Source organism: Euprymna scolopes, chromosome 21 (assembly GCF_053919585.1).
Source record: "Euprymna scolopes isolate OS-2025 chromosome 21, ASM5391958v1, whole genome shotgun sequence".
NCBI classification, from domain to species: domain Eukaryota; kingdom Metazoa; phylum Mollusca; class Cephalopoda; order Sepiida; family Sepiolidae; genus Euprymna; species Euprymna scolopes.
Window position 1 is genome coordinate 73,718,692 of NC_136502.1, and position 27,308 is coordinate 73,745,999.

At 28.8% G+C, this 27,308-nt stretch overlaps 2 protein-coding genes across 2 annotated transcripts in view; both read left to right on the plus strand.

Annotated features, from left to right (window-relative positions):
* The window catches only part of LOC145242850 (protocadherin Fat 4-like), a 28,872-nt gene extending 12,851 nt beyond the window's left edge, over window positions 1–16,021 (plus strand). Inside the window, exons 6-12 of the mRNA XM_080105966.1 lie at window positions 958–3,433; window positions 4,814–4,958; window positions 5,091–5,493; window positions 7,044–7,220; window positions 11,433–13,908; window positions 15,289–15,433; window positions 15,566–16,021. Of these exons, the coding sequence (XP_079962092.1) occupies window positions 958–3,433; window positions 4,814–4,958; window positions 5,091–5,493; window positions 7,044–7,220; window positions 11,433–13,908; window positions 15,289–15,433; window positions 15,566–15,969 (6,226 nt within the window). The 3' untranslated portion in view covers window positions 15,970–16,021. The remainder of the gene's footprint in view (window positions 1–957; window positions 3,434–4,813; window positions 4,959–5,090; window positions 5,494–7,043; window positions 7,221–11,432; window positions 13,909–15,288; window positions 15,434–15,565) is intronic.
* A 1,228-nt stretch (window positions 16,022–17,249) lies between these two features.
* LOC145242498 (protocadherin beta-16-like) lies at window positions 17,250–27,010 on the plus strand. Its single transcript, XM_080105559.1, has 4 exons — window positions 17,250–17,695; window positions 21,909–24,384; window positions 25,282–25,429; window positions 25,941–27,010. Exons 1-4 carry the CDS (start codon window positions 17,562–17,564, stop codon window positions 26,336–26,338), a joined length of 3,156 nt encoding a protein of 1,051 aa, XP_079961685.1. The 5' UTR covers window positions 17,250–17,561; the 3' UTR covers window positions 26,339–27,010.
* The last annotated feature ends 298 nt before the right edge of the window (window positions 27,011–27,308 follow it).

Genomic DNA, 27,308 nt, shown 5'->3' on the forward strand with positions numbered 1-27,308 from the left:
TTTACATAACCCTCAAAATAAGAAAACATTTTGTTTTAATTTAATTAACTGTCGATAAAAAAAAAAGTCAAATAAATAATACAAAGTTTAAAAATCTTTTAAATGTCAAAGAAAAAAAAAAAACTGTTAAAAAATGTAAATAAAAGACAGTTTTTTTTTGTTTTTGTTTCAATTAAAGAATTGTAATTGGATTGGAATTTTTGTTTCTTTTAAATAAAAATTTAATTCTCATTTGATTAAAACTTTGATAAAATCAAAATAAGGAAATTATTTTTTGTTTTAATACTGTGAAAAAAGTAGAAAGCAATACTCACATCAAACGCCCAGTGTAGTCACCATAGTAATTTAAAACAATAGCCAAACTATATATATTAAATGTTAAGTTTACAAATATAATTGCAGAGGGAAAAATGAAAAGTACAGTATCTTAAATGTTGTAATAAGCATGAAATGCTGTATGTTACATTATACTAAACTGAATTAACAGATTAATAAAATACATATTTGCTTTATTGTTATTTCAGTAAGTCAATGTGTATGTGTATGTATAAAAGGTACTAATTTAGCAACACAAAAAAAAAAAAAAAAATCAAAATCAAATATAAATTTGACCAATGTGCTGCTATTCAGGCTTAAACACTTCAATCATGATTGAAAAGGGGAAAATCAATATTCTGATATTTACATTATTTTAGAAAACATTTCAAACTATGATAATGCTAAGAATAAATGTTTTAATTTGATATTAATTAATATGCAAGGCATCTATATTTTAAACATGGTGTAGACTTATGTATGAAGGATGATTTCACTCAAATTCTTCAATTATAAACAAAATATGTTTAAAATATCACATGAAATAAAATTTTAAAAAAATGAATTAAATTTCTGAATCTGAGAAAGATATATAAAATTATTTTTGCGATAATATTTCAAAATCATTTTTTCTTCTTTCAGAATGAACATACAGAATTTGAAGACTACAAAATATTACTCTGGTATTAACAATTTTACTATGTTACTAACCATCTACATTTTCATGTTGACTCTTCACTTGGGACAGAGTGTGGACCTGAAATATGGGGTTAATGAAGGTAATAGTCCTGGTACCTACCTGGGAGACATTGCAGCTGACTCTCATATCATGAAGGATGTCTCTTTGGAAAACAGGCGATTGATCACATTCAATCAATTGCGACAGGGAAAAGCTGGAACTTCACAGTTGTTCCATGTCTCCGAAAAGAAAGGGAAACTTTTCACTTCACAGACATTGGATGCTGAATCTCTTTGTACCTACAATACAGAATGTTTCCAAATGGTGGATGTGGCTGTACGACAAGGAAAGACATTCTTAAAGATTATTAAAATTAAAATAATTATAAATGATGTCAATGATAATAAACCAGAATTTCCAGAGAAAGAAATACATCTTGAATTTCAGGAGGGTGTAAAGAAAGGATTTAAAAAGTCTATTTCAAATGCCAAAGATAAAGATATTAGTATTTTGAATTCTCAAGTCAAATATGAACTAAGAGAAAAAAATAATCAACCATTTTCTTTATCAATTCATAAAACACCTTTCGGAACTCCAAAACTAAGTATTGTGGTTGGAGAAGAACTAGACAGAGAAGAAAAAGATTCATACATGTTACAAGTGATTGCAAGAGATGGTGGATCTCCATCAAAAGAAAGTGTTCAAGACATTCATATTAAAGTAACAGACTTCAATGATAATGCACCAGTTTTTAGCAAAGATATTTATAATGTTTCCATTAATAACCAAGAATATGGTGATAAGCCTTTTGTTACGGTTTTAGCAACAGATTTGGACGAAGGTGAAAATGGAAAAGTTTCTTATTATATCAGCACAGAAACATCAGAAAATGTAAAAAATCATTTCAGAATAAATAATTTATCAGGAGAAGTATTTTTAAATAACAAACTGCCCTCAACTATGAAAACAATATACAAATTATTCATTGGTGCAAAAGATGGTGGTCATCCACCTCTCAATGGATTAGCTGGAATTTTGGTCAATGTAATCAACACACAAAACAGACCACCTGAAATCTTTGTAACTTTCATGTCCGAGTCAACAGATAACACAGCTACTATACTTGAAGATGTTGAAATTGGCAGTTTTATTGCTTATGTTAAAGTAACTGACCCTGATGCTGGACAAAATGGACAGGTTAATTGTGAGTTGCACCATGATAAATTTCGTTTACAAAAACTAAGATCCAAAGAATACAAAGTGACATTGAAACACAAAGTTGACAGAGAAATGCAAGAGCACCATGATGTTACAATCAGCTGCAAAGATGAAGGATCTCCTCCACAACACAGTGATAGCAAGTTCTCCATCAAAGTTAAAGATGTCAATGATGTAAGACCACAATTTACAAAAGATACATTTAAATTCTCTGTGTTTGAGAATGAAAGTCCAAAGACGTCAGTTGGTTCTATCAATGCCACTGATCCTGATCTGGGAGCTGGCAGTAGACTCACATATTCTTTGCTTACGAAAAATGAAGACTTCCTACCTTTCAAGATAACCAGTGATGGCTTGATTTCAACAATCATGTCTCTTGACCATGAGTTCAAAGACATTTATAAATTCAACGTTTTAGTGAAAGATAATGGAAACCCTCCACTTGATAATAGCGTCAATGTCATTGTGCATATTGAAGATAAAAATGATAATGCTCCATATTTTACCTTTCCCAGTGTGAATCCTTTCAATCTCGATGTCAAATATCATCCACATCATACAAAGAACATCACTCTTCTCAAGGCTGCCGACAGTGACAGTCAAGAGAATGCATTTCTCAAATATGAAATAACTGCAGGCAACGATAAACAGTTGTTTGCCATCAATCATTATACTGGATTGTTGTCTTTCACTCGCTTACTTGGCCATCAAGATGCTGGCTCCTATCACCTGCAGTTTATGGTCAAGGATAGTGGTAGTCCAGTTTTATCTGCAAAGACATCAGTCTTTTTGACATTGACAGTTAGTAACAATACCGCAGATATCTTAAATGCTGCCTATACGCACACTGATATCAAGATCCACCAGTATTTACTCATTGTCATTGTGTTGGTTGCAGTCACCGTTGCTATACCAATTACTGCTGCAATTTCCATCTGCATCCTTCGTTGCATTGATACCAGAAGTGTTGCACAAGCACATCCATTGGCTGACTCTTCCAGCAAATATTATCCCGAACAGGCACATGCAATGCATCCGTCTTACCAGACTACTTATTGGTCTGGTGTGTCTGTTGCTGTGCGAGCAGAACAAGATGTGCTTTGTAGAACTCTACCGGGAAGAGGCAGAAGGCCACAACATCGTGCAGATGTTACAAATGATGGACGTAGAAGTTCAACTCTTGGAATTAAAGTGCAAACGGCCACCGAGGTCATCTATGAGGTAAGGACTCCTTTATTTTTGTTTTCATTCACAATTAAAAAAGTTATAATTAATTAATTGTTCTAAAAAATAAATAAAAGGAAACAGAAATGGAAACATAATAGTTATTCATAAATTTTACAGAAGTTTAGATCAACATGGTACTTTGGGTTTCAAACTTAGGGAGTTGATCTAGGCAGATAAAAACTGGGTTATTTTGAATTTTTACTATAAACCACCTATTGGCTTTCATGTGGCTGATGAAAGTTAGTGAGTAGTTTAAAATTAAAGATTTTGCATTAATAGTTATAAAGTTCTGTCCAGAATTTTGATATAGTCCTCAGAATTATCCTGATTGCAATTGTCCAGTCCTTGAGCTAAAATAATCCTAAAACATTGAGCCGCTTTAATGTTTTAATGTTGGCACTGTATTCTTTGAGAGGAATAGCTCATGTTTCTTGGTTCAAACCTTTTGCACATATTTGTTGAAAAGATCAATGTGTATAATCACTCAATATTACTTGTTTCCAAAAATCAAGTCTTTCTAATAACATTTTGGGTAAAAATAAACTAAACAATATGAAGAAAGGTTTTTTGTGGTTAGTTTCAATAAAACTGATTCCAAATTTAACAATGTTGTATTGCGCAAATACCTACACTCTTACCACCATATCCAAACTTTTGGGAATGTCTTTCAAATAATATTTTGGCGTATATTAACCTTTAAAAACAGTTTTTGCAGAGTGCTCGATGACAATTTAAATTTTCTGCCACACTCAGACAAATACTCTGTTATGTCATACTGTTTAAACTTCTTTGTGACTAAATGTAACATAGATCTAGTGATAACTAACCAGTTTGAAATAGTGCTGTTACTATTTCCTGGTTTGTTGAAGTTACTAATTTCTTGTCTCAAATTAAAGCTCAGCTTCTTTGTTTTCCTCATTAGGTTCTAAATATGAAAATAACAATAACGTCATTTGCAATGCGTAATGTTCTTTACTGAAATGCTCCCAATAAACAGCGCAAAAGATATCACTGATAAAATAAGTAAAGTAAATCACTTATACTTCCATGAATCAATTAAGTTAAAACATTTTCTATCGTAAAATTAATTTTATCTTTTCCTAATAATTGTCAAATTTACTGTATTAACTTATTGTTATTCTGAAAATTGAGACTTAGTAAAATAATAATAATGAAGCCAGCAGTAAAACAGGCATTAAATGGGTAAAAAAATATACCTATTTATGGCAGAACACCTTTGAGGAACATCAATTTTAGAGTTACTGGTCTCCTCTACCAAGGAATACAAGTTTAAAGATTTTAATTAAAATTTATTATCGATTGAATATAGCTCATTAATTTATATAAGGTTTCTTTGTGTTTCTATGCTGAAAGGAAATTCGAGGTGCAACTGGTGGTAAGAGACATGAAGAAAGGAATTGTATGGCTCCAACTTGTCACCCTGATATGGGACCTTCTCATCCAGATCAAGAAGATCCCTATGCTGAAAGATATGCTAATCATTGTCAAAATGTACCAGGTAAGTTTTATAGATTTGATGCATGGACCCTTATAAATTGCATGATGAGTACATTAGAATATTTGAAATAAACACTATGAAAAAAATAAAAAATACATTTTACTAAATTTTTTTTATATATAAAACTTTCAGCATCTGAAACATCAGATTATTATGAACCACATTCAGCAGAGAATATTCACGAGGAATACACAGATATGAAACCTTCATTACAAACATTCATGTCTCCTGGGGATACAAGGACTCTTCCAAGACGGATGTATAAGGCAGATACTGACCCTAACTCGGACTATAGGCAGTGGGGTAGTCTGAAGAAGAACGCAGCAGATAGATACACATCTGAAACGCAATTGCATTTGCACAATGTTGATGCAGACAATGTTACATGTGAGCCTCAACAAGAACAAACACAACCAGAAGTAGAAACTATACAAGATGACAAAGAAAAAGAGATAGAACACATTGAGAATAGAGAAAACCTTCAACAAGATTCTCCACCAAACACTCCAACATCAATGCATTCAATACAAACATAAAATTTCAATCAATTATTTGATACTTTCCATTTTTTTTATAATATTTTATATACAATTTTCAAATGGGGGTTTAGCGTTATAAAAATATTATTCATATAAAATCTTAGAAATAACCAATTAAAATTAATATTCAGTTCTTATGTTATGTAACTAAAAGCCATTAATCACTCAGCATAATTTAAGAAAAGAAATGCTGATACAAGATTTCTTTAAATTTTTTGTTTTATCATGTATTGCTTCATAAAAATAAGAATCTACTTCTAATCTTTGAATAAATTTAATTTATTTATTTCTATTGAAATTATCATACTATTTATTCTTTGCATTTAATAAAAAAATGATCTATTTAATCTTCATATAAAAATGGATTTAATCAATCATTAACTTTAATAATTTTTTAATTATCACAACAAATAATTTTTTATTCTCTAGATTTTAAATATATGAAAAGCTAGTTATGTCTTTTTGATAAAAAATATCTTACAATTTTAACAATTTGTAATAAAATACTTACCAATGTCTATTGTAACACTGAAGAAAAAATCTTAGAAATTTATTTCCTGATGTAAAAATATAAAGTTCACTCATTAAAATGAGATATTTATGAATAAATTCAATTAAACGAAAAGTGAAAAATTTAAAATGAAAAGAGAGAAATATATTTTTCTTATAGGTAGCTTTTAGAAATAATAAATTCTTGTTTTTAATTAAGAAAAAGTTACATTTTTATTTTCACTTTTTTCTTCTTAAATAAGTGATTTTGCCTTATGTTGAATCTTAATTTTTTTTATTGCTAGATAGACTAAAAATTAAAACATGTACAGATTTTATTGTTTAATCAAAAATCATTTTTTATTTCATAAATTGTTAAAAAATTTAACCATGAAAATTATAAAAAGGTAAAAATCATAATTATATTATTTTTATCACTTTAAGAATTAAAATTTTGTTCAAAATGTCATCTTCGATAGGATGTAAGAATCTAAGTTATTTTTATACTCTTTTTAGAAGAAAATACACTGAAACGTTAAAACACTATATTCTACTTCAAATTATTTAAATATTTTTTTAATTATTTTGCACAATATCTTTTTACTATCAAAAGAAAAGATGTTTATTGTTTCTATTAGTTGTACAATAATTAACTAAGTAAAAAAATGATGTGAAAAGTACTAATAGATAATATTGTTATCCCTTTTTATATTTTGGATATTTAGGAGCAATAAAAAATAATTTGATATTTTCAATTTAATTTACATCTTTTAAAATAAGTTAGGAATATAAATATGAGATGAAAAATGAATGAAATAAAGAACAAAAGAAATAGAAGAGATTAAGCTTCAAGTAAAATATTCAGTATTCAGTAATACTATTTTCTACTAAAAAAAAATTAAAAACATTTTTAAAATACTTTTGAATCATTTTTCCACAAGTTAAATTAAACATTTAATGCATAATTAAACTACTTGCCTTTATGCTTTCTTTTGCTTTGTTTGAATCTGTGGCACAAGCTGTCATGATGCATAGGACAGATTTGATAGGACTATAGCTTTCTTTTTCCCCCACAAACACACATAATCACACACACACGTATGCCCAAAAGGAGACTAACATTGTGTTCCTACAATAGCAGCAGCAGCAGCAGTAGCAGAAGAGCTGTACACCAGGATACAAATACGTATTTTGTTCCTTCATACAGTTATGCTTCATCAATACAATATTGCAGGTTAGTTGACATTAATATTTTTATAACTTTTTTCATTTCTATCTTTTATGTTCATGTTTGCTTTGTAAAAAACTTAACAAAAATTAAATACACCAAAACTTTTCTTTATACAAATTGAATCAGTTTTTTTGCATAGAACATTCTAATTTTGATATTTTCACAATTTAATCACTTCACTGTTTTACAATCAGTGTACAACATGTAAAATGTCTGACTCATACATTTGGCATGTTCATTTAAAATGTTATATGTTAAAATGTTATATTATTAAGAGTTTTATTATTGAAAAATGTCTAGATGAATTTAACTGAAAATTTTTAATAAAGTCTCTGAAAAGCAGGTTTGAATGCTGAAAAGACCATATAAATTTTTTTTTTTTTCTATACATGATTTTTTGAGAATAAACAATATTCAGCCACATCAAGATGGCATCATGTAGAAGAATCGAAATAAAATGTCTTGTGGTGATGGTGGTTGTTGTTGTTGTTGTTATTATCATAGTGATAATAATAATAATAATAATAATAATTATTAATATTATTTCACATAATTCTTAAGTATATTTTATCTACATAAAAAACAACAAAAACTAATTGCTGAGAAGAAAATACTAATTTTTATCAGCTTAATATTCAAATTTATGTTTAATATGATTATTAGTATTTTAATTTTATTAAAAATGGATTGCATTTTTCTAACAAAGATTTTACTATTACAACTACTCTTCAATTACAACTACTCTTCAAAAAAATGTTTTTATAGGATAAAAATTCATATTCTGTATGTATGATTCCTTTCTCATTAGATTCCTCTATTTTGTTATATGTACACATATATGCTGTGAACAGAACCAACCCAATTTTTATCAAAATAATTATAAAATTTAGATTAAGGTTAGTTTAGGGTCAGAGTTTGATTCAAATTCTGTAGAAATACCTTTTCTTGATATTATTATCATCATCAATAGTAATAATCATTTAAGCCATTTAATGAATAAAGTTTAAAAATCTAAAATGACGTTCCATTTGATTATTTTTAAATTCAAATTAAAACTCTGAATTATGATTATGCATGCATACATTTACACTTAACAAAAACTTAGATTACTTTGGAATAATTTTTCTTAAAAAATAAACTCTGCATAAAACACAATCACTAACAAAGTTTTTCTTGTTATAATTAAATAGATACATTTATTATTTTAAAAACAAAATTTGATGTTGCTGCTACCATTGGTTGTTATGGTCATGATTATGATGCTAACTATTCCATCTGGCATGAAAAAAAAAAGAAGAGTCCCTCCTCTCATCTTTCTAAATCAGAAAAAAAATTTTTTCTTAATTTAAATTATGTTTTTTTTTTCTTTCTTTAATAATAAGAGCAAAAAGCACAAAGCAATCATTTCAAATTAGTCCCTAATATATAATTGTTTTATCTGACCAATGACAATTCCACCTTTTTGTTTATACATTTTATTATATAAACAGTTGTTTATGGGAATATATTACCATTTTTATACTCATATAAAATCAATTTCCTCAGGTTTGAATGCTGAAAAGACCATATAAAATAATCATTTTGTTGTTTTTTTTTTTTTTTCTAAAAAAATTAATTTGACTGTCTTCATACATTGTAAATTTCCTCAAAAATAAAATATATCAAATAACACCATAAAAATCATTCTTTTGTTGAGTTTTTGCCAAATTACCAAAATATGAGATGAAAATTATTTTTGTTGTTTTTCTGTAAAGAAGACTATAGCTTCATTAGTTGCTGCTTGGGAGGGGGGGGGGGAGTAGTTTTTTTAGTACTTGATTCCATATAATAAAGTGAAGCTGTTTTTTCTTTCTCAGTTTGTCATTAATAGCATTGTATATTATGAATCAATATTTAAATTGGACTAGCTATTTTTTTTATTCCACTATGTTCTTTACAAGAATAAAATGTATTTTGCTGAAAATATTTGATAAGCTACTTATTCCAGTTAAGAAGATTGTTATAATGGAGACATTCTAAATTAATGACTGAAACAGCTGTATCAGTTAAAAAAATTGTCATTGTTCTACTTCAACTAGCAGACATACACTTATATGTGTTTAAAATAAATACTAAAATATTTATTTCTTGATGATAATAAGTAAACTAATCTGACTTATAACACCTAATTGAAATGCAGTTTCTATTCAATATGACATGGGACCTTTCGTATGAATCAAATAGTTAATGAACTTGCATACATGATTCTTACCGTAAGTTCATTATTATGTTTAACTATTTAACTAGCAGTTCAGCCCGCCTTTGCTCAGGCCCTATGTACTGCTCATAACTTTATGTGCGTATGTACTCATGTCCAGGTAACCTACATCTAAAATTTCAAGTGTTTAGACCCAAAATTGGCGGAGGAGTTTGATAGAATCTGCAAAGGTACACTCTTTCAACTATGACCTCTTGGCAGTCAAATTTTTGCCCAAAAATTGATTAAAAAGCTTGCTGCATGTCTGAATACCCGTTATGTAAATTTTCAAATGTTTAGACCCAAAATTGGCTGAATAGTTTTACTAGAGACTGCAAAGGTAAAAATCTTTTGAACTTTGACCCCTTGGCACCCAAATTTTCAACAAAGAATGATTAAAAAGCTTTCACTATGTCTGAATACACTTTATGTAAAATTTCAATTTTAAAAGTTTAGACCAAAAATTAGCTGAGTAATTTCGTAGAGACCACAGAGGTAAATTTTTGTTAAAATTTTGACCCTGTAACATTTATTGTTTTGGGCTCAAATCAAATTAAAAAGTTTGATCCATGTCCAAGTAACCTAAATCTAAAATTTCAAGTGTTTAGACCAAAAATTGGCGGAGGAGTTGTGCAGAGTTTTCAAAGATCAAATCGTTGAACTTTGACCCCTTGACAGCCAAATTTCTGGGCGAAAACCGATTAAAAAGATTTTCCCAAATTTCAATACCTCTTTTATCAAATCTCGAGTCTGTGGACTGAAAATTGACAGAGTAATTTGATAGGGACACCGCCACACAGACAATTTCACTTTTATAGATATATAGATTCTAAATTATTTTCACTTTATCTCTATTTAAATCACTCACACTTTGTAAAAGTCATAAAAAAAAAAAAAAGATATTAGATCAACTTTGATTAAGCCAAGAAATTAATATTTACTTTTTGGCAATTTACCCAATATTCTTCCTATTATTAATTCATTCATAATACTGAATTTATTTCTAAATGACATATTTGTGATTTACATAACCCTCAAAATAAGAAAACATTTTGTTTTAATTTAATTAACTGTCGATAAAAAAAAAAGTCAAATAAATAATACAAAGTTTAAAAATCTTTTAAATGTCAAAGAAAAAAAAAAAACTGTTAAAAAATGTAAATAAAAGACAGTTTTTTTTTGTTTTTGTTTCAATTAAAGAATTGTAATTGGATTGGAATTTTTGTTTCTTTTAAATAAAAATTTAATTCTCATTTGATTAAAACTTTGATAAAATCAAAATAAGGAAATTATTTTTTGTTTTAATACTGTGAAAAAAGTAGAAAGCAATACTCACATCAAACGCCCAGTGTAGTCACCATAGTAATTTAAAACAATAGCCAAACTATATATATTAAATGTTAAGTTTACAAATATAATTGCAGAGGGAAAAATGAAAAGTACAGTATCTTAAATGTTGTAATAAGCATGAAATGCTGTATGTTACATTATACTAAACTGAATTAACAGATTAATAAAATACATATTTGCTTTATTGTTATTTCAGTAAGTCAATGTGTATGTGTATGTATAAAAGGTACTAATTTAGCAACACAAAAAAAAAAAAAAAAATCAAAATCAAATATAAATTTGACCAATGTGCTGCTATTCAGGCTTAAACACTTCAATCATGATTGAAAAGGGGAAAATCAATATTCTGATATTTACATTATTTTAGAAAACATTTCAAACTATGATAATGCTAAGAATAAATGTTTTAATTTGATATTAATTAATATGCAAGGCATCTATATTTTAAACATGGTGTAGACTTATGTATGAAGGATGATTTCACTCAAATTCTTCAATTATAAACAAAATATGTTTAAAATATCACATGAAATAAAATTTTAAAAAAATGAATTAAATTTCTGAATCTGAGAAAGATATATAAAATTATTTTTGCGATAATATTTCAAAATCATTTTTTCTTCTTTCAGAATGAACATACAGAATTTGAAGACTACAAAATATTACTCTGGTATTAACAATTTTACTATGTTACTAACCATCTACATTTTCATGTTGACTCTTCACTTGGGACAGAGTGTGGACCTGAAATATGGGGTTAATGAAGGTAATAGTCCTGGTACCTACCTGGGAGACATTGCAGCTGACTCTCATATCATGAAGGATGTCTCTTTGGAAAACAGGCGATTGATCACATTCAATCAATTGCGACAGGGAAAAGCTGGAACTTCACAGTTGTTCCATGTCTCCGAAAAGAAAGGGAAACTTTTCACTTCACAGACATTGGATGCTGAATCTCTTTGTACCTACAATACAGAATGTTTCCAAATGGTGGATGTGGCTGTACGACAAGGAAAGACATTCTTAAAGATTATTAAAATTAAAATAATTATAAATGATGTCAATGATAATAAACCAGAATTTCCAGAGAAAGAAATACATCTTGAATTTCAGGAGGGTGTAAAGAAAGGATTTAAAAAGTCTATTTCAAATGCCAAAGATAAAGATATTAGTATTTTGAATTCTCAAGTCAAATATGAACTAAGAGAAAAAAATAATCAACCATTTTCTTTATCAATTCATAAAACACCTTTCGGAACTCCAAAACTAAGTATTGTGGTTGGAGAAGAACTAGACAGAGAAGAAAAAGATTCATACATGTTACAAGTGATTGCAAGAGATGGTGGATCTCCATCAAAAGAAAGTGTTCAAGACATTCATATTAAAGTAACAGACTTCAATGATAATGCACCAGTTTTTAGCAAAGATATTTATAATGTTTCCATTAATAACCAAGAATATGGTGATAAGCCTTTTGTTACGGTTTTAGCAACAGATTTGGACGAAGGTGAAAATGGAAAAGTTTCTTATTATATCAGCACAGAAACATCAGAAAATGTAAAAAATCATTTCAGAATAAATAATTTATCAGGAGAAGTATTTTTAAATAACAAACTGCCCTCAACTATGAAAACAATATACAAATTATTCATTGGTGCAAAAGATGGTGGTCATCCACCTCTCAATGGATTAGCTGGAATTTTGGTCAATGTAATCAACACACAAAACAGACCACCTGAAATCTTTGTAACTTTCATGTCCGAGTCAACAGATAACACAGCTACTATACTTGAAGATGTTGAAATTGGCAGTTTTATTGCTTATGTTAAAGTAACTGACCCTGATGCTGGACAAAATGGACAGGTTAATTGTGAGTTGCACCATGATAAATTTCGTTTACAAAAACTAAGATCCAAAGAATACAAAGTGACATTGAAACACAAAGTTGACAGAGAAATGCAAGAGCACCATGATGTTACAATCAGCTGCAAAGATGAAGGATCTCCTCCACAACACAGTGATAGCAAGTTCTCCATCAAAGTTAAAGATGTCAATGATGTAAGACCACAATTTACAAAAGATACATTTAAATTCTCTGTGTTTGAGAATGAAAGTCCAAAGACGTCAGTTGGTTCTATCAATGCCACTGATCCTGATCTGGGAGCTGGCAGTAGACTCACATATTCTTTGCTTACGAAAAATGAAGACTTCCTACCTTTCAAGATAACCAGTGATGGCTTGATTTCAACAATCATGTCTCTTGACCATGAGTTCAAAGACATTTATAAATTCAACGTTTTAGTGAAAGATAATGGAAACCCTCCACTTGATAATAGCGTCAATGTCATTGTGCATATTGAAGATAAAAATGATAATGCTCCATATTTTACCTTTCCCAGTGTGAATCCTTTCAATCTCGATGTCAAATATCATCCACATCATACAAAGAACATCACTCTTCTCAAGGCTGCCGACAGTGACAGTCAAGAGAATGCATTTCTCAAATATGAAATAACTGCAGGCAACGATAAACAGTTGTTTGCCATCAATCATTATACTGGATTGTTGTCTTTCACTCGCTTACTTGGCCATCAAGATGCTGGCTCCTATCACCTGCAGTTTATGGTCAAGGATAGTGGTAGTCCAGTTTTATCTGCAAAGACATCAGTCTTTTTGACATTGACAGTTAGTAACAATACCGCAGATATCTTAAATGCTGCCTATACGCACACTGATATCAAGATCCACCAGTATTTACTCATTGTCATTGTGTTGGTTGCAGTCACCGTTGCTATACCAATTACTGCTGCAATTTCCATCTGCATCCTTCGTTGCATTGATACCAGAAGTGTTGCACAAGCACATCCATTGGCTGACTCTTCCAGCAAATATTATCCCGAACAGGCACATGCAATGCATCCGTCTTACCAGACTACTTATTGGTCTGGTGTGTCTGTTGCTGTGCGAGCAGAACAAGATGTGCTTTGTAGAACTCTACCGGGAAGAGGCAGAAGGCCACAACATCGTGCAGATGTTACAAATGATGGACGTAGAAGTTCAACTCTTGGAATTAAAGTGCAAACGGCCACCGAGGTCATCTATGAGGTAAGGACTCCTTTATTTTTGTTTTCATTCACAATTAAAAAAGTTATAATTAATTAATTGTTCTAAAAAATAAATAAAAGGAAACAGAAATGGAAACATAATAGTTATTCATAAATTTTACAGAAGTTTAGATCAACATGGTACTTTGGGTTTCAAACTTAGGGAGTTGATCTAGGCAGATAAAAACTGGGTTATTTTGAATTTTTACTATAAACCACCTATTGGCTTTCATGTGGCTGATGAAAGTTAGTGAGTAGTTTAAAATTAAAGATTTTGCATTAATAGTTATAAAGTTCTGTCCAGAATTTTGATATAGTCCTCAGAATTATCCTGATTGCAATTGTCCAGTCCTTGAGCTAAAATAATCCTAAAACATTGAGCCGCTTTAATGTTTTAATGTTGGCACTGTATTCTTTGAGAGGAATAGCTCATGTTTCTTGGTTCAAACCTTTTGCACATATTTGTTGAAAAGATCAATGTGTATAATCACTCAATATTACTTGTTTCCAAAAATCAAGTCTTTCTAATAACATTTTGGGTAAAAATAAACTAAACAATATGAAGAAAGGTTTTTTGTGGTTAGTTTCAATAAAACTGATTCCAAATTTAACAATGTTGTATTGCGCAAATACCTACACTCTTACCACCATATCCAAACTTTTGGGAATGTCTTTCAAATAATATTTTGGCGTATATTAACCTTTAAAAACAGTTTTTGCAGAGTGCTCGATGACAATTTAAATTTTCTGCCACACTCAGACAAATACTCTGTTATGTCATACTGTTTAAACTTCTTTGTGACTAAATGTAACATAGATCTAGTGATAACTAACCAGTTTGAAATAGTGCTGTTACTATTTCCTGGTTTGTTGAAGTTACTAATTTCTTGTCTCAAATTAAAGCTCAGCTTCTTTGTTTTCCTCATTAGGTTCTAAATATGAAAATAACAATAACGTCATTTGCAATGCGTAATGTTCTTTACTGAAATGCTCCCAATAAACAGCGCAAAAGATATCACTGATAAAATAAGTAAAGTAAATCACTTATACTTCCATGAATCAATTAAGTTAAAACATTTTCTATCGTAAAATTAATTTTATCTTTTCCTAATAATTGTCAAATTTACTGTATTAACTTATTGTTATTCTGAAAATTGAGACTTAGTAAAATAATAATAATGAAGCCAGCAGTAAAACAGGCATTAAATGGGTAAAAAAATATACCTATTTATGGCAGAACACCTTTGAGGAACATCAATTTTAGAGTTACTGGTCTCCTCTACCAAGGAATACAAGTTTAAAGATTTTAATTAAAATTTATTATCGATTGAATATAGCTCATTAATTTATATAAGGTTTCTTTGTGTTTCTATGCTGAAAGGAAATTCGAGGTGCAACTGGTGGTAAGAGACATGAAGAAAGGAATTGTATGGCTCCAACTTGTCACCCTGATATGGGACCTTCTCATCCAGATCAAGAAGATCCCTATGCTGAAAGATATGCTAATCATTGTCAAAATGTACCAGGTAAGTTTTATAGATTTGATGCATGGACCCTTATAAATTGCATGATGAGTACATTAGAATATTTGAAATAAACACTATGAAAAAAATAAAAAATACATTTTACTAAATTTTTTTTATATATAAAACTTTCAGCATCTGAAACATCAGATTATTATGAACCACATTCAGCAGAGAATATTCACGAGGAATACACAGATATGAAACCTTCATTACAAACATTCATGTCTCCTGGGGATACAAGGACTCTTCCAAGACGGATGTATAAGGCAGATACTGACCCTAACTCGGACTATAGGCAGTGGGGTAGTCTGAAGAAGAACGCAGCAGATAGATACACATCTGAAACGCAATTGCATTTGCACAATGTTGATGCAGACAATGTTACATGTGAGCCTCAACAAGAACAAACACAACCAGAAGTAGAAACTATACAAGATGACAAAGAAAAAGAGATAGAACACATTGAGAATAGAGAAAACCTTCAACAAGATTCTCCACCAAACACTCCAACATCAATGCATTCAATACAAGCATAAAATTTCAATCAATTATTTGATACTTTCCATTTTTTTTATAATATTTTATATACAATTTTCAAATGGGGGTTTAGCGTTATAAAAATATTATTCATATAAAATCTTAGAAATAACCAATTAAAATTAATATTCAGTTCTTATGTTATGTAACTAAAAGCCATTAATCACTCAGCATAATTTAAGAAAAGAAATGCTGATACAAGATTTCTTTAAATTTTTTGTTTTATCATGTATTGCTTCATAAAAATAAGAATCTACTTCTAATCTTTGAATAAATTTAATTTATTTATTTCTATTGAAATTATCATACTATTTATTCTTTGCATTTAATAAAAAAATGATCTATTTAATCTTCATATAAAAATGGATTTAATCAATCATTAACTTTAATAATTTTTTAATTATCACAACAAATAATTTTTTATTCTCTAGATTTTAAATATATGAAAAGCTAGTTATGTCTTTTTGATAAAAAATATCTTACAATTTTAACAATTTGTAATAAAATACTTACCAATGTCTATTGTAACACTGAAGAAAAAATCTTAGAAATTTATTTCCTGATGTAAAAATATAAAGTTCACTCATTAAAATGAGATATTTATGAATAAATTCAATTAAACGAAAAGTGAAAAATTTAAAATGAAAAGAGAGAAATATATTTTTCTTATAGGTAGCTTTTAGAAATAATAAATTCTTGTTTTTAATTAAGAAAAAGTTACATTTTTATTTTCACTTTTTTCTTCTTAAATAAGTGATTTTGCCTTATGTTGAATCTTAATTTTTTTTATTGCTAGATAGACTAAAAATTAAAACATGTACAGATTTTATTGTTTAATCAAAAATCATTTTTTATTTCATAAATTGTTAAAAAATTTAACCATGAAAATTATAAAAAGGTAAAAATCATAATTATATTATTTTTATCACTTTAAGAATTAAAATTTTGTTCAAAATGTCATCTTCGATAGGATGTAAGAATCTAAGTTATTTTTATACTCTTTTTAGAAGAAAATACACTGAAACGTTAAAACACTATATTCTACTTCAAATTATTTAAATATTTTTTTAATTATTTTGCACAATATCTTTTTACTATCAAAAGAAAAGATGTTTATTGTTTCTATTAGTTGTACAATAATTAACTAAGTAAAAAAATGATGTGAAAAGTACTAATAGATAATATTGTTATCCCTTTTTATATTTTGGATATTTAGGAGCAATAAAAAATAATTTGATATTTTCAATTTAATTTACATCTTTTAAAATAAGTTAGGAATATAAATATGAGATGAAAAATGAATGAAATAAAGAACAAAAGAAATAGAAGAGATTAAGCTTCAAGTAAAATATTCAGTATTCAGTAATACTATTTTCTACTAAAAAAAAATTAAAAACATTTTTAAAATACTTTTGAATCATTTTTCCACAAGTTAAATTAAACATTTAATGCATAATTAAACTACTTGCCTTTATGCTTTCTTTTGCTTTGTTTGAATCTGTGGCACAAGCTGTCATGATGCATAGGACAGATTTGATAGGACTATAGCTTTCTTTTTCCCCCACAAACACACATAATCACACACACACGTATGCCCAAAAGGAGACTAACATTGTGTTCCTACAATAGCAGCAGCAGCAGCAGTAGCAGAAGAGCTGTACACCAGGATACAAATACGTATTTTGTTCCTTCATACAGTTATGCTTCATCAATACAATATTGCAGGTTAGTTGACATTAATATTTTTATAACTTTTTTCATTTCTATCTTTTATGTTCATGTTTGCTTTGTAAAAAACTTAACAAAAATTAAATACACCAAAACTTTTCTTTATACAAATTGAATCAGTTTTTTTGCATAGAACATTCTAATTTTGATATTTTCACAATTTAATCACTTCACTGTTTTACAATCAGTGTACAACATGTAAAATGTCTGACTCATACATTTGGCATGTTCATTTAAAATGTTATATGTTAAAATGTTATATTATTAAGAGTTTTATTATTGAAAAATGTCTAGATGAATTTAACTGAAAATTTTTAATAAAGTCTCTGAAAAGCAGGTTTGAATGCTGAAAAGACCATATAAATTTTTTTTTTTTTCTATACATGATTTTTTGAGAATAAACAATATTCAGCCACATCAAGATGGCATCATGTAGAAGAATCGAAATAAAATGTCTTGTGGTGATGGTGGTTGTTGTTGTTGTTGTTATTATCATAGTGATAATAATAATAATAATAATAATAATTATTAATATTATTTCACATAATTCTTAAGTATATTTTATCTACATAAAAAACAACAAAAACTAATTGCTGAGAAGAAAATACTAATTTTTATCAGCTTAATATTCAAATTTATGTTTAATATGATTATTAGTATTTTAATTTTATTAAAAATGGATTGCATTTTTCTAACAAAGATTTTACTATTACAACTACTCTTCAATTACAACTACTCTTCAAAAAAATGTTTTTATAGGATAAAAATTCATATTCTGTATGTATGATTCCTTTCTCATTAGATTCCTCTATTTTGTTATATGTACACATATATGCTGTGAACAGAACCAACCCAATTTTTATCAAAATAATTATAAAATTTAGATTAAGGTTAGTTTAGGGTCAGAGTTTGATTCAAATTCTGTAGAAATACCTTTTCTTGATATTATTATCATCATCAATAGTAATAATCATTTAAGCCATTTAATGAATAAAGTTTAAAAATCTAAAATGACGTTCCATTTGATTATTTTTAAATTCAAATTAAAACTCTGAATTATGATTATGCATGCATACATTTACACTTAACAAAAACTTAGATTACTTTGGAATAATTTTTCTTAAAAAATAAACTCTGCATAAAACACAATCACTAACAAAGTTTTTCTTGTTATAATTAAATAGATACATTTATTATTTTAAAAACAAAATTTGATGTTGCTGCTACCATTGGTTGTTATGGTCATGATTATGATGCTAACTATTCCATCTGGCATGAAAAAAAAAAGAAGAGTCCCTCCTCTCATCTTTCTAAATCAGAAAAAAAATTTTTTCTTAATTTAAATTATGTTTTTTTTTTCTTTCTTTAATAATAAGAGCAAAAAGCACAAAGCAATCATTTCAAATTAGTCCCTAATATATAATTGTTTTATCTGACCAATGACAATTCCACCTTTTTGTTTATACATTTTATTATATAAACAGTTGTTTATGGGAATATATTACCATTTTTATACTCATATAAAATCAATTTCCTCAGGTTTGAATGCTGAAAAGACCATATAAAATAATCATTTTGTTGTTTTTTTTTTTTTTTCTAAAAAAATTAATTTGACTGTCTTCATACATTGTAAATTTCCTCAAAAATAAAATATATCAAATAACACCATAAAAATCATTCTTTTGTTGAGTTTTTGCCAAATTACCAAAATATGAGATGAAAATTATTTTTGTTGTTTTTCTGTAAAGAAGACTATAGCTTCATTAGTTGCTGCTTGGGAGGGGGGGGGGGGAGTAGTTTTTTTAGTACTTGATTCCATATAATAAAGTGAAGCTGTTTTTTCTTTCTCAGTTTGTCATTAATAGCATTGTATATTATGAATCAATATTTAAATTGGACTAGCTATTTTTTTTATTCCACTATGTTCTTTACAAGAATAAAATGTATTTTGCTGAAAATATTTGATAAGCTACTTATTCCAGTTAAGAAGATTGTTATAATGGAGACATTCTAAATTAATGACTGAAACAGCTGTATCAGTTAAAAAAATTGTCATTGTTCTACTTCAACTAGCAGACATACACTTATATGTGTTTAAAATAAATACTAAAATATTTATTTCTTGATGATAATAAGTAAACTAATCTGACTTATAACACCTAATTGAAATGCAGTTTCTATTCAATATGACATGGGACCTTTCGTATGAATCAAATAGTTAATGAACTTGCATACATGATTCTTACCGTAAGTTCATTATTATGTTTAACTATTTAACTAGCAGTTCAGCCCGCCTTTGCTCAGGCCCTATGTACTGCTCATAACTTTATGTGCGTATGTACTCATGTCCAGGTAACCTACATCTAAAATTTCAAGTGTTTAGACCCAAAATTGGCGGAGGAGTTTGATAGAATCTGCAAAGGTACACTCTTTCAACTATGACCTCTTGGCAGTCAAATTTTTGCCCAAAAATTGATTAAAAAGCTTGCTGCATGTCTGAATACCCGTTATGTAAATTTTCAAATGTTTAGACCCAAAATTGGCTGAATAGTTTTACTAGAGACTGCAAAGGTAAAAATCTTTTGAACTTTGACCCCTTGGCACCCAAATTTTCAACAAAGAATGATTAAAAAGCTTTCACTATGTCTGAATACACTTTATGTAAAATTTCAATTTTAAAAGTTTAGACCAAAAATTAGCTGAGTAATTTCGTAGAGACCACAGAGGTAAATTTTTGTTAAAATTTTGACCCTGTAACATTTATTGTTTTGGGCTCAAATCAAATTAAAAAGTTTGATCCATGTCCAAGTAACCTAAATCTAAAATTTCAAGTGTTTAGACCAAAAATTGGCGGAGGAGTTGTGCAGAGTTTTCAAAGATCAAATCGTTGAACTTTGACCCCTTGACAGCCAAATTTCTGGGCGAAAACCGATTAAAAAGATTTTCCCAAATTTCAATACCTCTTTTATCAAATCTCGAGTCTGTGGACTGAAAATTGACAGAGTAATTTGATAGGGACACCGCCACACAGACAATTTCACTTTTATAGATATATAGATTCTAAATTATTTTCACTTTATCTCTATTTAAATCACTCACACTTTGTAAAAGTCATAAAAAAAAAAAAAAGATATTAGATCAACTTTGATTAAGCCAAGAAATTAATATTTACTTTTTGGCAATTTACCCAATATTCTTCCTATTATTAATTCATTCATAATACTGAATTTATTTCTAAATGACATATTTGTGATTTACATAACCCTCAAAATAAGAAAACATTTTGTTTTAATTTAATTAACTGTCGATAAAAAAAAAAGTCAAATAAATAATACAAAGTTTAAAAATCTTTTAAATGTCAAAGAAAAAAAAAAAACTGTTAAAAAATGTAAATAAAAGACAGTTTTTTTTTGTTTTTGTTTCAATTAAAGAATTGTAATTGGATTGGAATTTTTGTTTCTTTTAAATAAAAATTTAATTCTCATTTGATTAAAACTTTGATAAAATCAAAATAAGGAAATTATTTTTTGTTTTAATACTGTGAAAAAAGTAGAAAGCAATACTCACATCAAACGCCCAGTGTAGTCACCATAGTAATTTAAAACAATAGCCAAACTATATATATTAAATGTTAAGTTTACAAATATAATTGCAGAGGGAAAAATGAAAAGTACAGTATCTTAAATGTTGTAATAAGCATGAAATGCTGTATGTTACATTATACTAAACTGAATTAACAGATTAATAAAATACATATTTGCTTTATTGTTATTTCAGTAAGTCAATGTGTATGTGTATGTATAAAAGGTACTAATTTAGCAACACAAAAAAAAAAAAAAAAATCAAAATCAAATATAAATTTGACCAATGTGCTGCTATTCAGGCTTAAACACTTCAATCATGATTGAAAAGGGGAAAATCAATATTCTGATATTTACATTATTTTAGAAAACATTTCAAACTATGATAATGCTAAGAATAAATGTTTTAATTTGATATTAATTAATATGCAAGGCATCTATATTTTAAACATGGTGTAGACTTATGTATGAAGGATGATTTCACTCAAATTCTTCAATTATAAACAAAATATGTTTAAAATATCACATGAAATAAAATTTAAAAAAAATGAATTAAATTTCTGAATCTGAGAAAGATATATAAAATTATTTTTGCGATAATATTTCAAAATCATTTTTTCTTCTTTCAGAATGAACATACAGAATTTGAAGACTACAAAATATTACTCTGGTATTAACAATTTTACTATGTTACTAACCATCTACATTTTCATGTTGACTCTTCACTTGGGACAGAGTGTGGACCTGAAATATGGGGTTAATGAAGGTAATAGTCCTGGTACCTACCTGGGAGACATTGCAGCTGACTCTCATATCATGAAGGATGTCTCTTTGGAAAACAGGCGATTGATCACATTCAATCAATTGCGACAGGGAAAAGCTGGAACTTCACAGTTGTTCCATGTCTCCGAAAAGAAAGGGAAACTTTTCACTTCACAGACATTGGATGCTGAATCTCTTTGTACCTACAATACAGAATGTTTCCAAATGGTGGATGTGGCTGTACGACAAGGAAAGACATTCTTAAAGATTATTAAAATTAAAATAATTATAAATGATGTCAATGATAATAAACCAGAATTTCCAGAGAAAGAAATACATCTTGAATTTCAGGAGGGTGTAAAGAAAGGATTTAAAAAGTCTATTTCAAATGCCAAAGATAAAGATATTAGTATTTTGAATTCTCAAGTCAAATATGAACTAAGAGAAAAAAATAATCAACCATTTTCTTTATCAATTCATAAAACACCTTTCGGAACTCCAAAACTAAGTATTGTGGTTGGAGAAGAACTAGACAGAGAAGAAAAAGATTCATACATGTTACAAGTGATTGCAAGAGATGGTGGATCTCCATCAAAAGAAAGTGTTCAAGACATTCATATTAAAGTAACAGACTTCAATGATAATGCACCAGTTTTTAGCAAAGATATTTATAATGTTTCCATTAATAACCAAGAATATGGTGATAAGCCTTTTGTTACGGTTTTAGCAACAGATTTGGACGAAGGTGAAAATGGAAAAGTTTCTTATTATATCAGCACAGAAACATCAGAAAATGTAAAAAATCATTTCAGAATAAATAATTTATCAGGAGAAGTATTTTTAAATAACAAACTGCCCTCAACTATGAAAACAATATACAAATTATTCATTGGTGCAAAAGATGGTGGTCATCCACCTCTCAATGGATTAGCTGGAATTTTGGTCAATGTAATCAACACACAAAACAGACCACCTGAAATCTTTGTAACTTTCATGTCCGAGTCAACAGATAACACAGCTACTATACTTGAAGATGTTGAAATTGGCAGTTTTATTGCTTATGTTAAAGTAACTGACCCTGATGCTGGACAAAATGGACAGGTTAATTGTGAGTTGCACCATGATAAATTTCGTTTACAAAAACTAAGATCCAAAGAATACAAAGTGACATTGAAACACAAAGTTGACAGAGAAATGCAAGAGCACCATGATGTTACAATCAGCTGCAAAGATGAAGGATCTCCTCCACAACACAGTGATAGCAAGTTCTCCATCAAAGTTAAAGATGTCAATGATGTAAGACCACAATTTACAAAAGATACATTTAAATTCTCTGTGTTTGAGAATGAAAGTCCAAAGACGTCAGTTGGTTCTATCAATGCCACTGATCCTGATCTGGGAGCTGGCAGTAGACTCACATATTCTTTGCTTACGAAAAATGAAGACTTCCTACCTTTCAAGATAACCAGTGATGGCTTGATTTCAACAATCATGTCTCTTGACCATGAGTTCAAAGACATTTATAAATTCAACGTTTTAGTGAAAGATAATGGAAACCCTCCACTTGATAATAGCGTCAATGTCATTGTGCATATTGAAGATAAAAATGATAATGCTCCATATTTTACCTTTCCCAGTGTGAATCCTTTCAATCTCGATGTCAAATATCATCCACATCATACAAAGAACATCACTCTTCTCAAGGCTGCCGACAGTGACAGTCAAGAGAATGCATTTCTCAAATATGAAATAACTGCAGGCAACGATAAACAGTTGTTTGCCATCAATCATTATACTGGATTGTTGTCTTTCACTCGCTTACTTGGCCATCAAGATGCTGGCTCCTATCACCTGCAGTTTATGGTCAAGGATAGTGGTAGTCCAGTTTTATCTGCAAAGACATCAGTCTTTTTGACATTGACAGTTAGTAACAATACCGCAGATATCTTAAATGCTGCCTATACGCACACTGATATCAAGATCCACCAGTATTTACTCATTGTCATTGTGTTGGTTGCAGTCACTGTTGCTATACCAATTACTGCTGCAATTTCCATCTGCATCCTTCGTTGCATTGATACCAGAAGTGTTGCACAAGCACATCCATTGGCTGACTCTTCCAGCAAATATTATCCCGAACAGGCACATGCAATGCATCCGTCTTACCAGACTACTTATTGGTCTGGTGTGTCTGTTGCTGTGCGAGCAGAACAAGATGTGCTTTGTAGAACTCTACCGGGAAGAGGCAGAAGGCCACAACATCGTGCAGATGTCACAAATGATGGACGTAGAAGTTCGACTCTTGGAATTAAAGTGCAGACGGCTACTGAGGTCATCTATGAGGTAGGTGTAGTTTTGTCATTCTTTCTTATAATTTAATAATATATAACTAGCTATACCAATCTGGAATTATCCGGCATGCAATAAAGTCAGTTTAGTTAATAATTGTTATTTGTTTTCCTATTTTTATGTTTAAGGTAAAAACTGTTACAATCTTCTCCAATTTGATATAAATTATATTCCTTACTAATTTTTATTTTTAGGTGATTATTCTAAAATGATTTGTTAGCAGTGGTCTCAGGCAGACTAAGACATTTTTAAATAGATTGTAATTAAGTACACCTAATGGTGCAACCTTATGATAACAACCATGTACACAGTAAATTTGAAGTAACAAGTTAGAAGCAATATTTGATGTCAGCTTAAATACTATTTAGGTCTGACTTTAAAAAATTTGACAAAATAACTTCATACATTAAATTGTCTTCAAAGTATTTTTGTTGTTTAATGTTTATCATTAATTTGATATGTTGAAAGGAAATCCGAGGTGCAAGTGGTGGAAAAAGACATGAAGATAGAAATTGTATGACTCCTGCTTTTCATCCTGATATGACACCTGCGTCTAACTTAGAACAAGAAGATCCCTATGCTGAAAGATATGCAAATCTCAATATCCCTATGCTGAAAGATATCCAAATCTCAATACCCCTAATGTCAAATCTTGAGTCTCTAGACAAAAAATTGACAGAGTAGTTTGGTAAGGAAATGTACAGACAGACATTTCCATTTTTATAGATATATAGATTGTCAAAAAATTAGTTACAACAATCATAAATGAAAATGGATATCACGTTAAATGCTATTTCAGTCCAACATTTAACTTTATATGATAGCTATAATTCAAAGGATTGAAAATATTTTTATATTTTAATGTTTATCATGCATTTGATATGTTGAAAGGAAATCCGAGGTGCAAGTGGTGGAAAAAGACATGAAGATAGAAATTGTATGGCTCCTGCTTTTCATCCTGATATGGCACCTGCGTCTAACTTAGAACAAGAAGATCCCTATGCTGAAAGATATGCAAATCATTGTCAAAATGTGCCAGGTAAGTAAGAATTACTCAATACATACTTTACATAATTGATTATCTCAGTTTCTCTTTTCATCATCTCACAAAGGTTGAACACATTGCTGAGAGGGTAGAGTCAGAAGTTTATAAAAGCTGAGGCACAGATTTGATCCCACCTACTTTTTTATTGCTTAATAGTAAATAACTGAGTATTAATACTGCTGTGAAACTGTTACATATTCAAAGAATGGTGCTATTCCTGCTCATAGAAAAAGTGAGCCTTCATTTTGCCAACGATTCGTTCATGTGTGTGGTTGATTATTTCGATTTTAATAAATTTGATCACAAAGATGAAATAACCAGAATAGTTTATGACAACTGAGACATGTTTGATCCCACCCACTGTTTTTACCATTTCATGATATTTAAATTATTACTATTTTTAATTAATATTGTAAAAAAATAAATAACCTGAAAATTTTTTATTCTTTCCATATCTTATTGGTTAAATCTCCTTTGCAAATTTTCTTTCCTTGATTCATTTCAGCATCTGAAACGTCAGATTATTATGAACCACATTCAGCAGAGAATATTCACGAGGAATACACAGATATGAAACCTTCATTACAAACATTCATGTCTCCTGGAGATACAAGGACTCTTCCAAGACGGATGTATAAGGCAGATGCTGACCCTAACTCTGATTATAGGCAGTGGGGTAGTCTGAAGAAGAATGCAGCAGATAGATGCACATCTGAAACGCAGTTGCATTTGCACAATGTTGATGCAGACAATGTTACATGTGAGCCTCAACAAGAACAAACACAATCAGAAGTAGAAACTATACAAGATGACAAAGAGATAGAAAACATTGAGAATAGAGAAAACCTTCAACAAGATTCTCCACCAAACACTCCAACATCAATGCATTCAATACAAACATAAAATTACAATCAATTATTTGATATTTTGCATTTTTTTTTTTACAATATTTTATATACAATCTTCAAAAAGAATTTTAGTATTATAAAAATATTATACAAATCAGATCATAGAAATAACCCGTCATTTAAATTAATAATCAGTTAATTCGTATGTGGCTAAAAACTCTGTATAATTTAATAAAAGAAAAGCAGATAAAACATTTGTTTGCATATTTCTCATTATATTTCATAAGATATTGCTTCATAGATATCAGAATCTACTTCTACTTTTAGAAGAAATCAAATAATTTACTTATTGGAATTAGGCAAAATTTAAAAAATTAAAATGCAAAAAAAAAAAAAAAAAAAAAAAAAAGATACAAGATTTCTTTAAATCTTTTATTTTACTAATGCTTCATAAAAACTGAAGTCACCATCTTTTAGCAGATTTTTACTTATTTTTTATACTCTCTTGAGTTAATATAAATTGTTTTTCTTCTCTAGATTTTCATCTCTATAAGAACGTAACAACATGCTTTTGACAAAAAATAATTCTGCAATAAAAAACATTGCAATAGAATTGTTATTCATATGAATGACAACTAGAACAGCATTTACTTATGTAAAAATGAATTTATACCTTTAATATTATATTGTCAAGAATCAAAACCAAAAAAAAAAAAAAAAAAAAAAAAAAAAAGGGAAAGACAATGGGAGAAAGAGATTTACTCCTGTAATATTATTGACATTAAAATACTTTATTTTATTAAGGAACAAAGTTAAACTTTTCAGATTTTCCATCCTGCCAAGAAAAAACTACTTTTAATTAACATTAGAATAGTTGAAACAGTAAACAATCAAAATGAAAATCTATTTCATTGTATTATTTAAATAAATGTGATATTCTCTTTGAAATTCACTTTTCTTTGGTGAGATGTACATTAACAAGAAATGAAAATATATAAATATTTTATTTTTAATTAAATTAATAA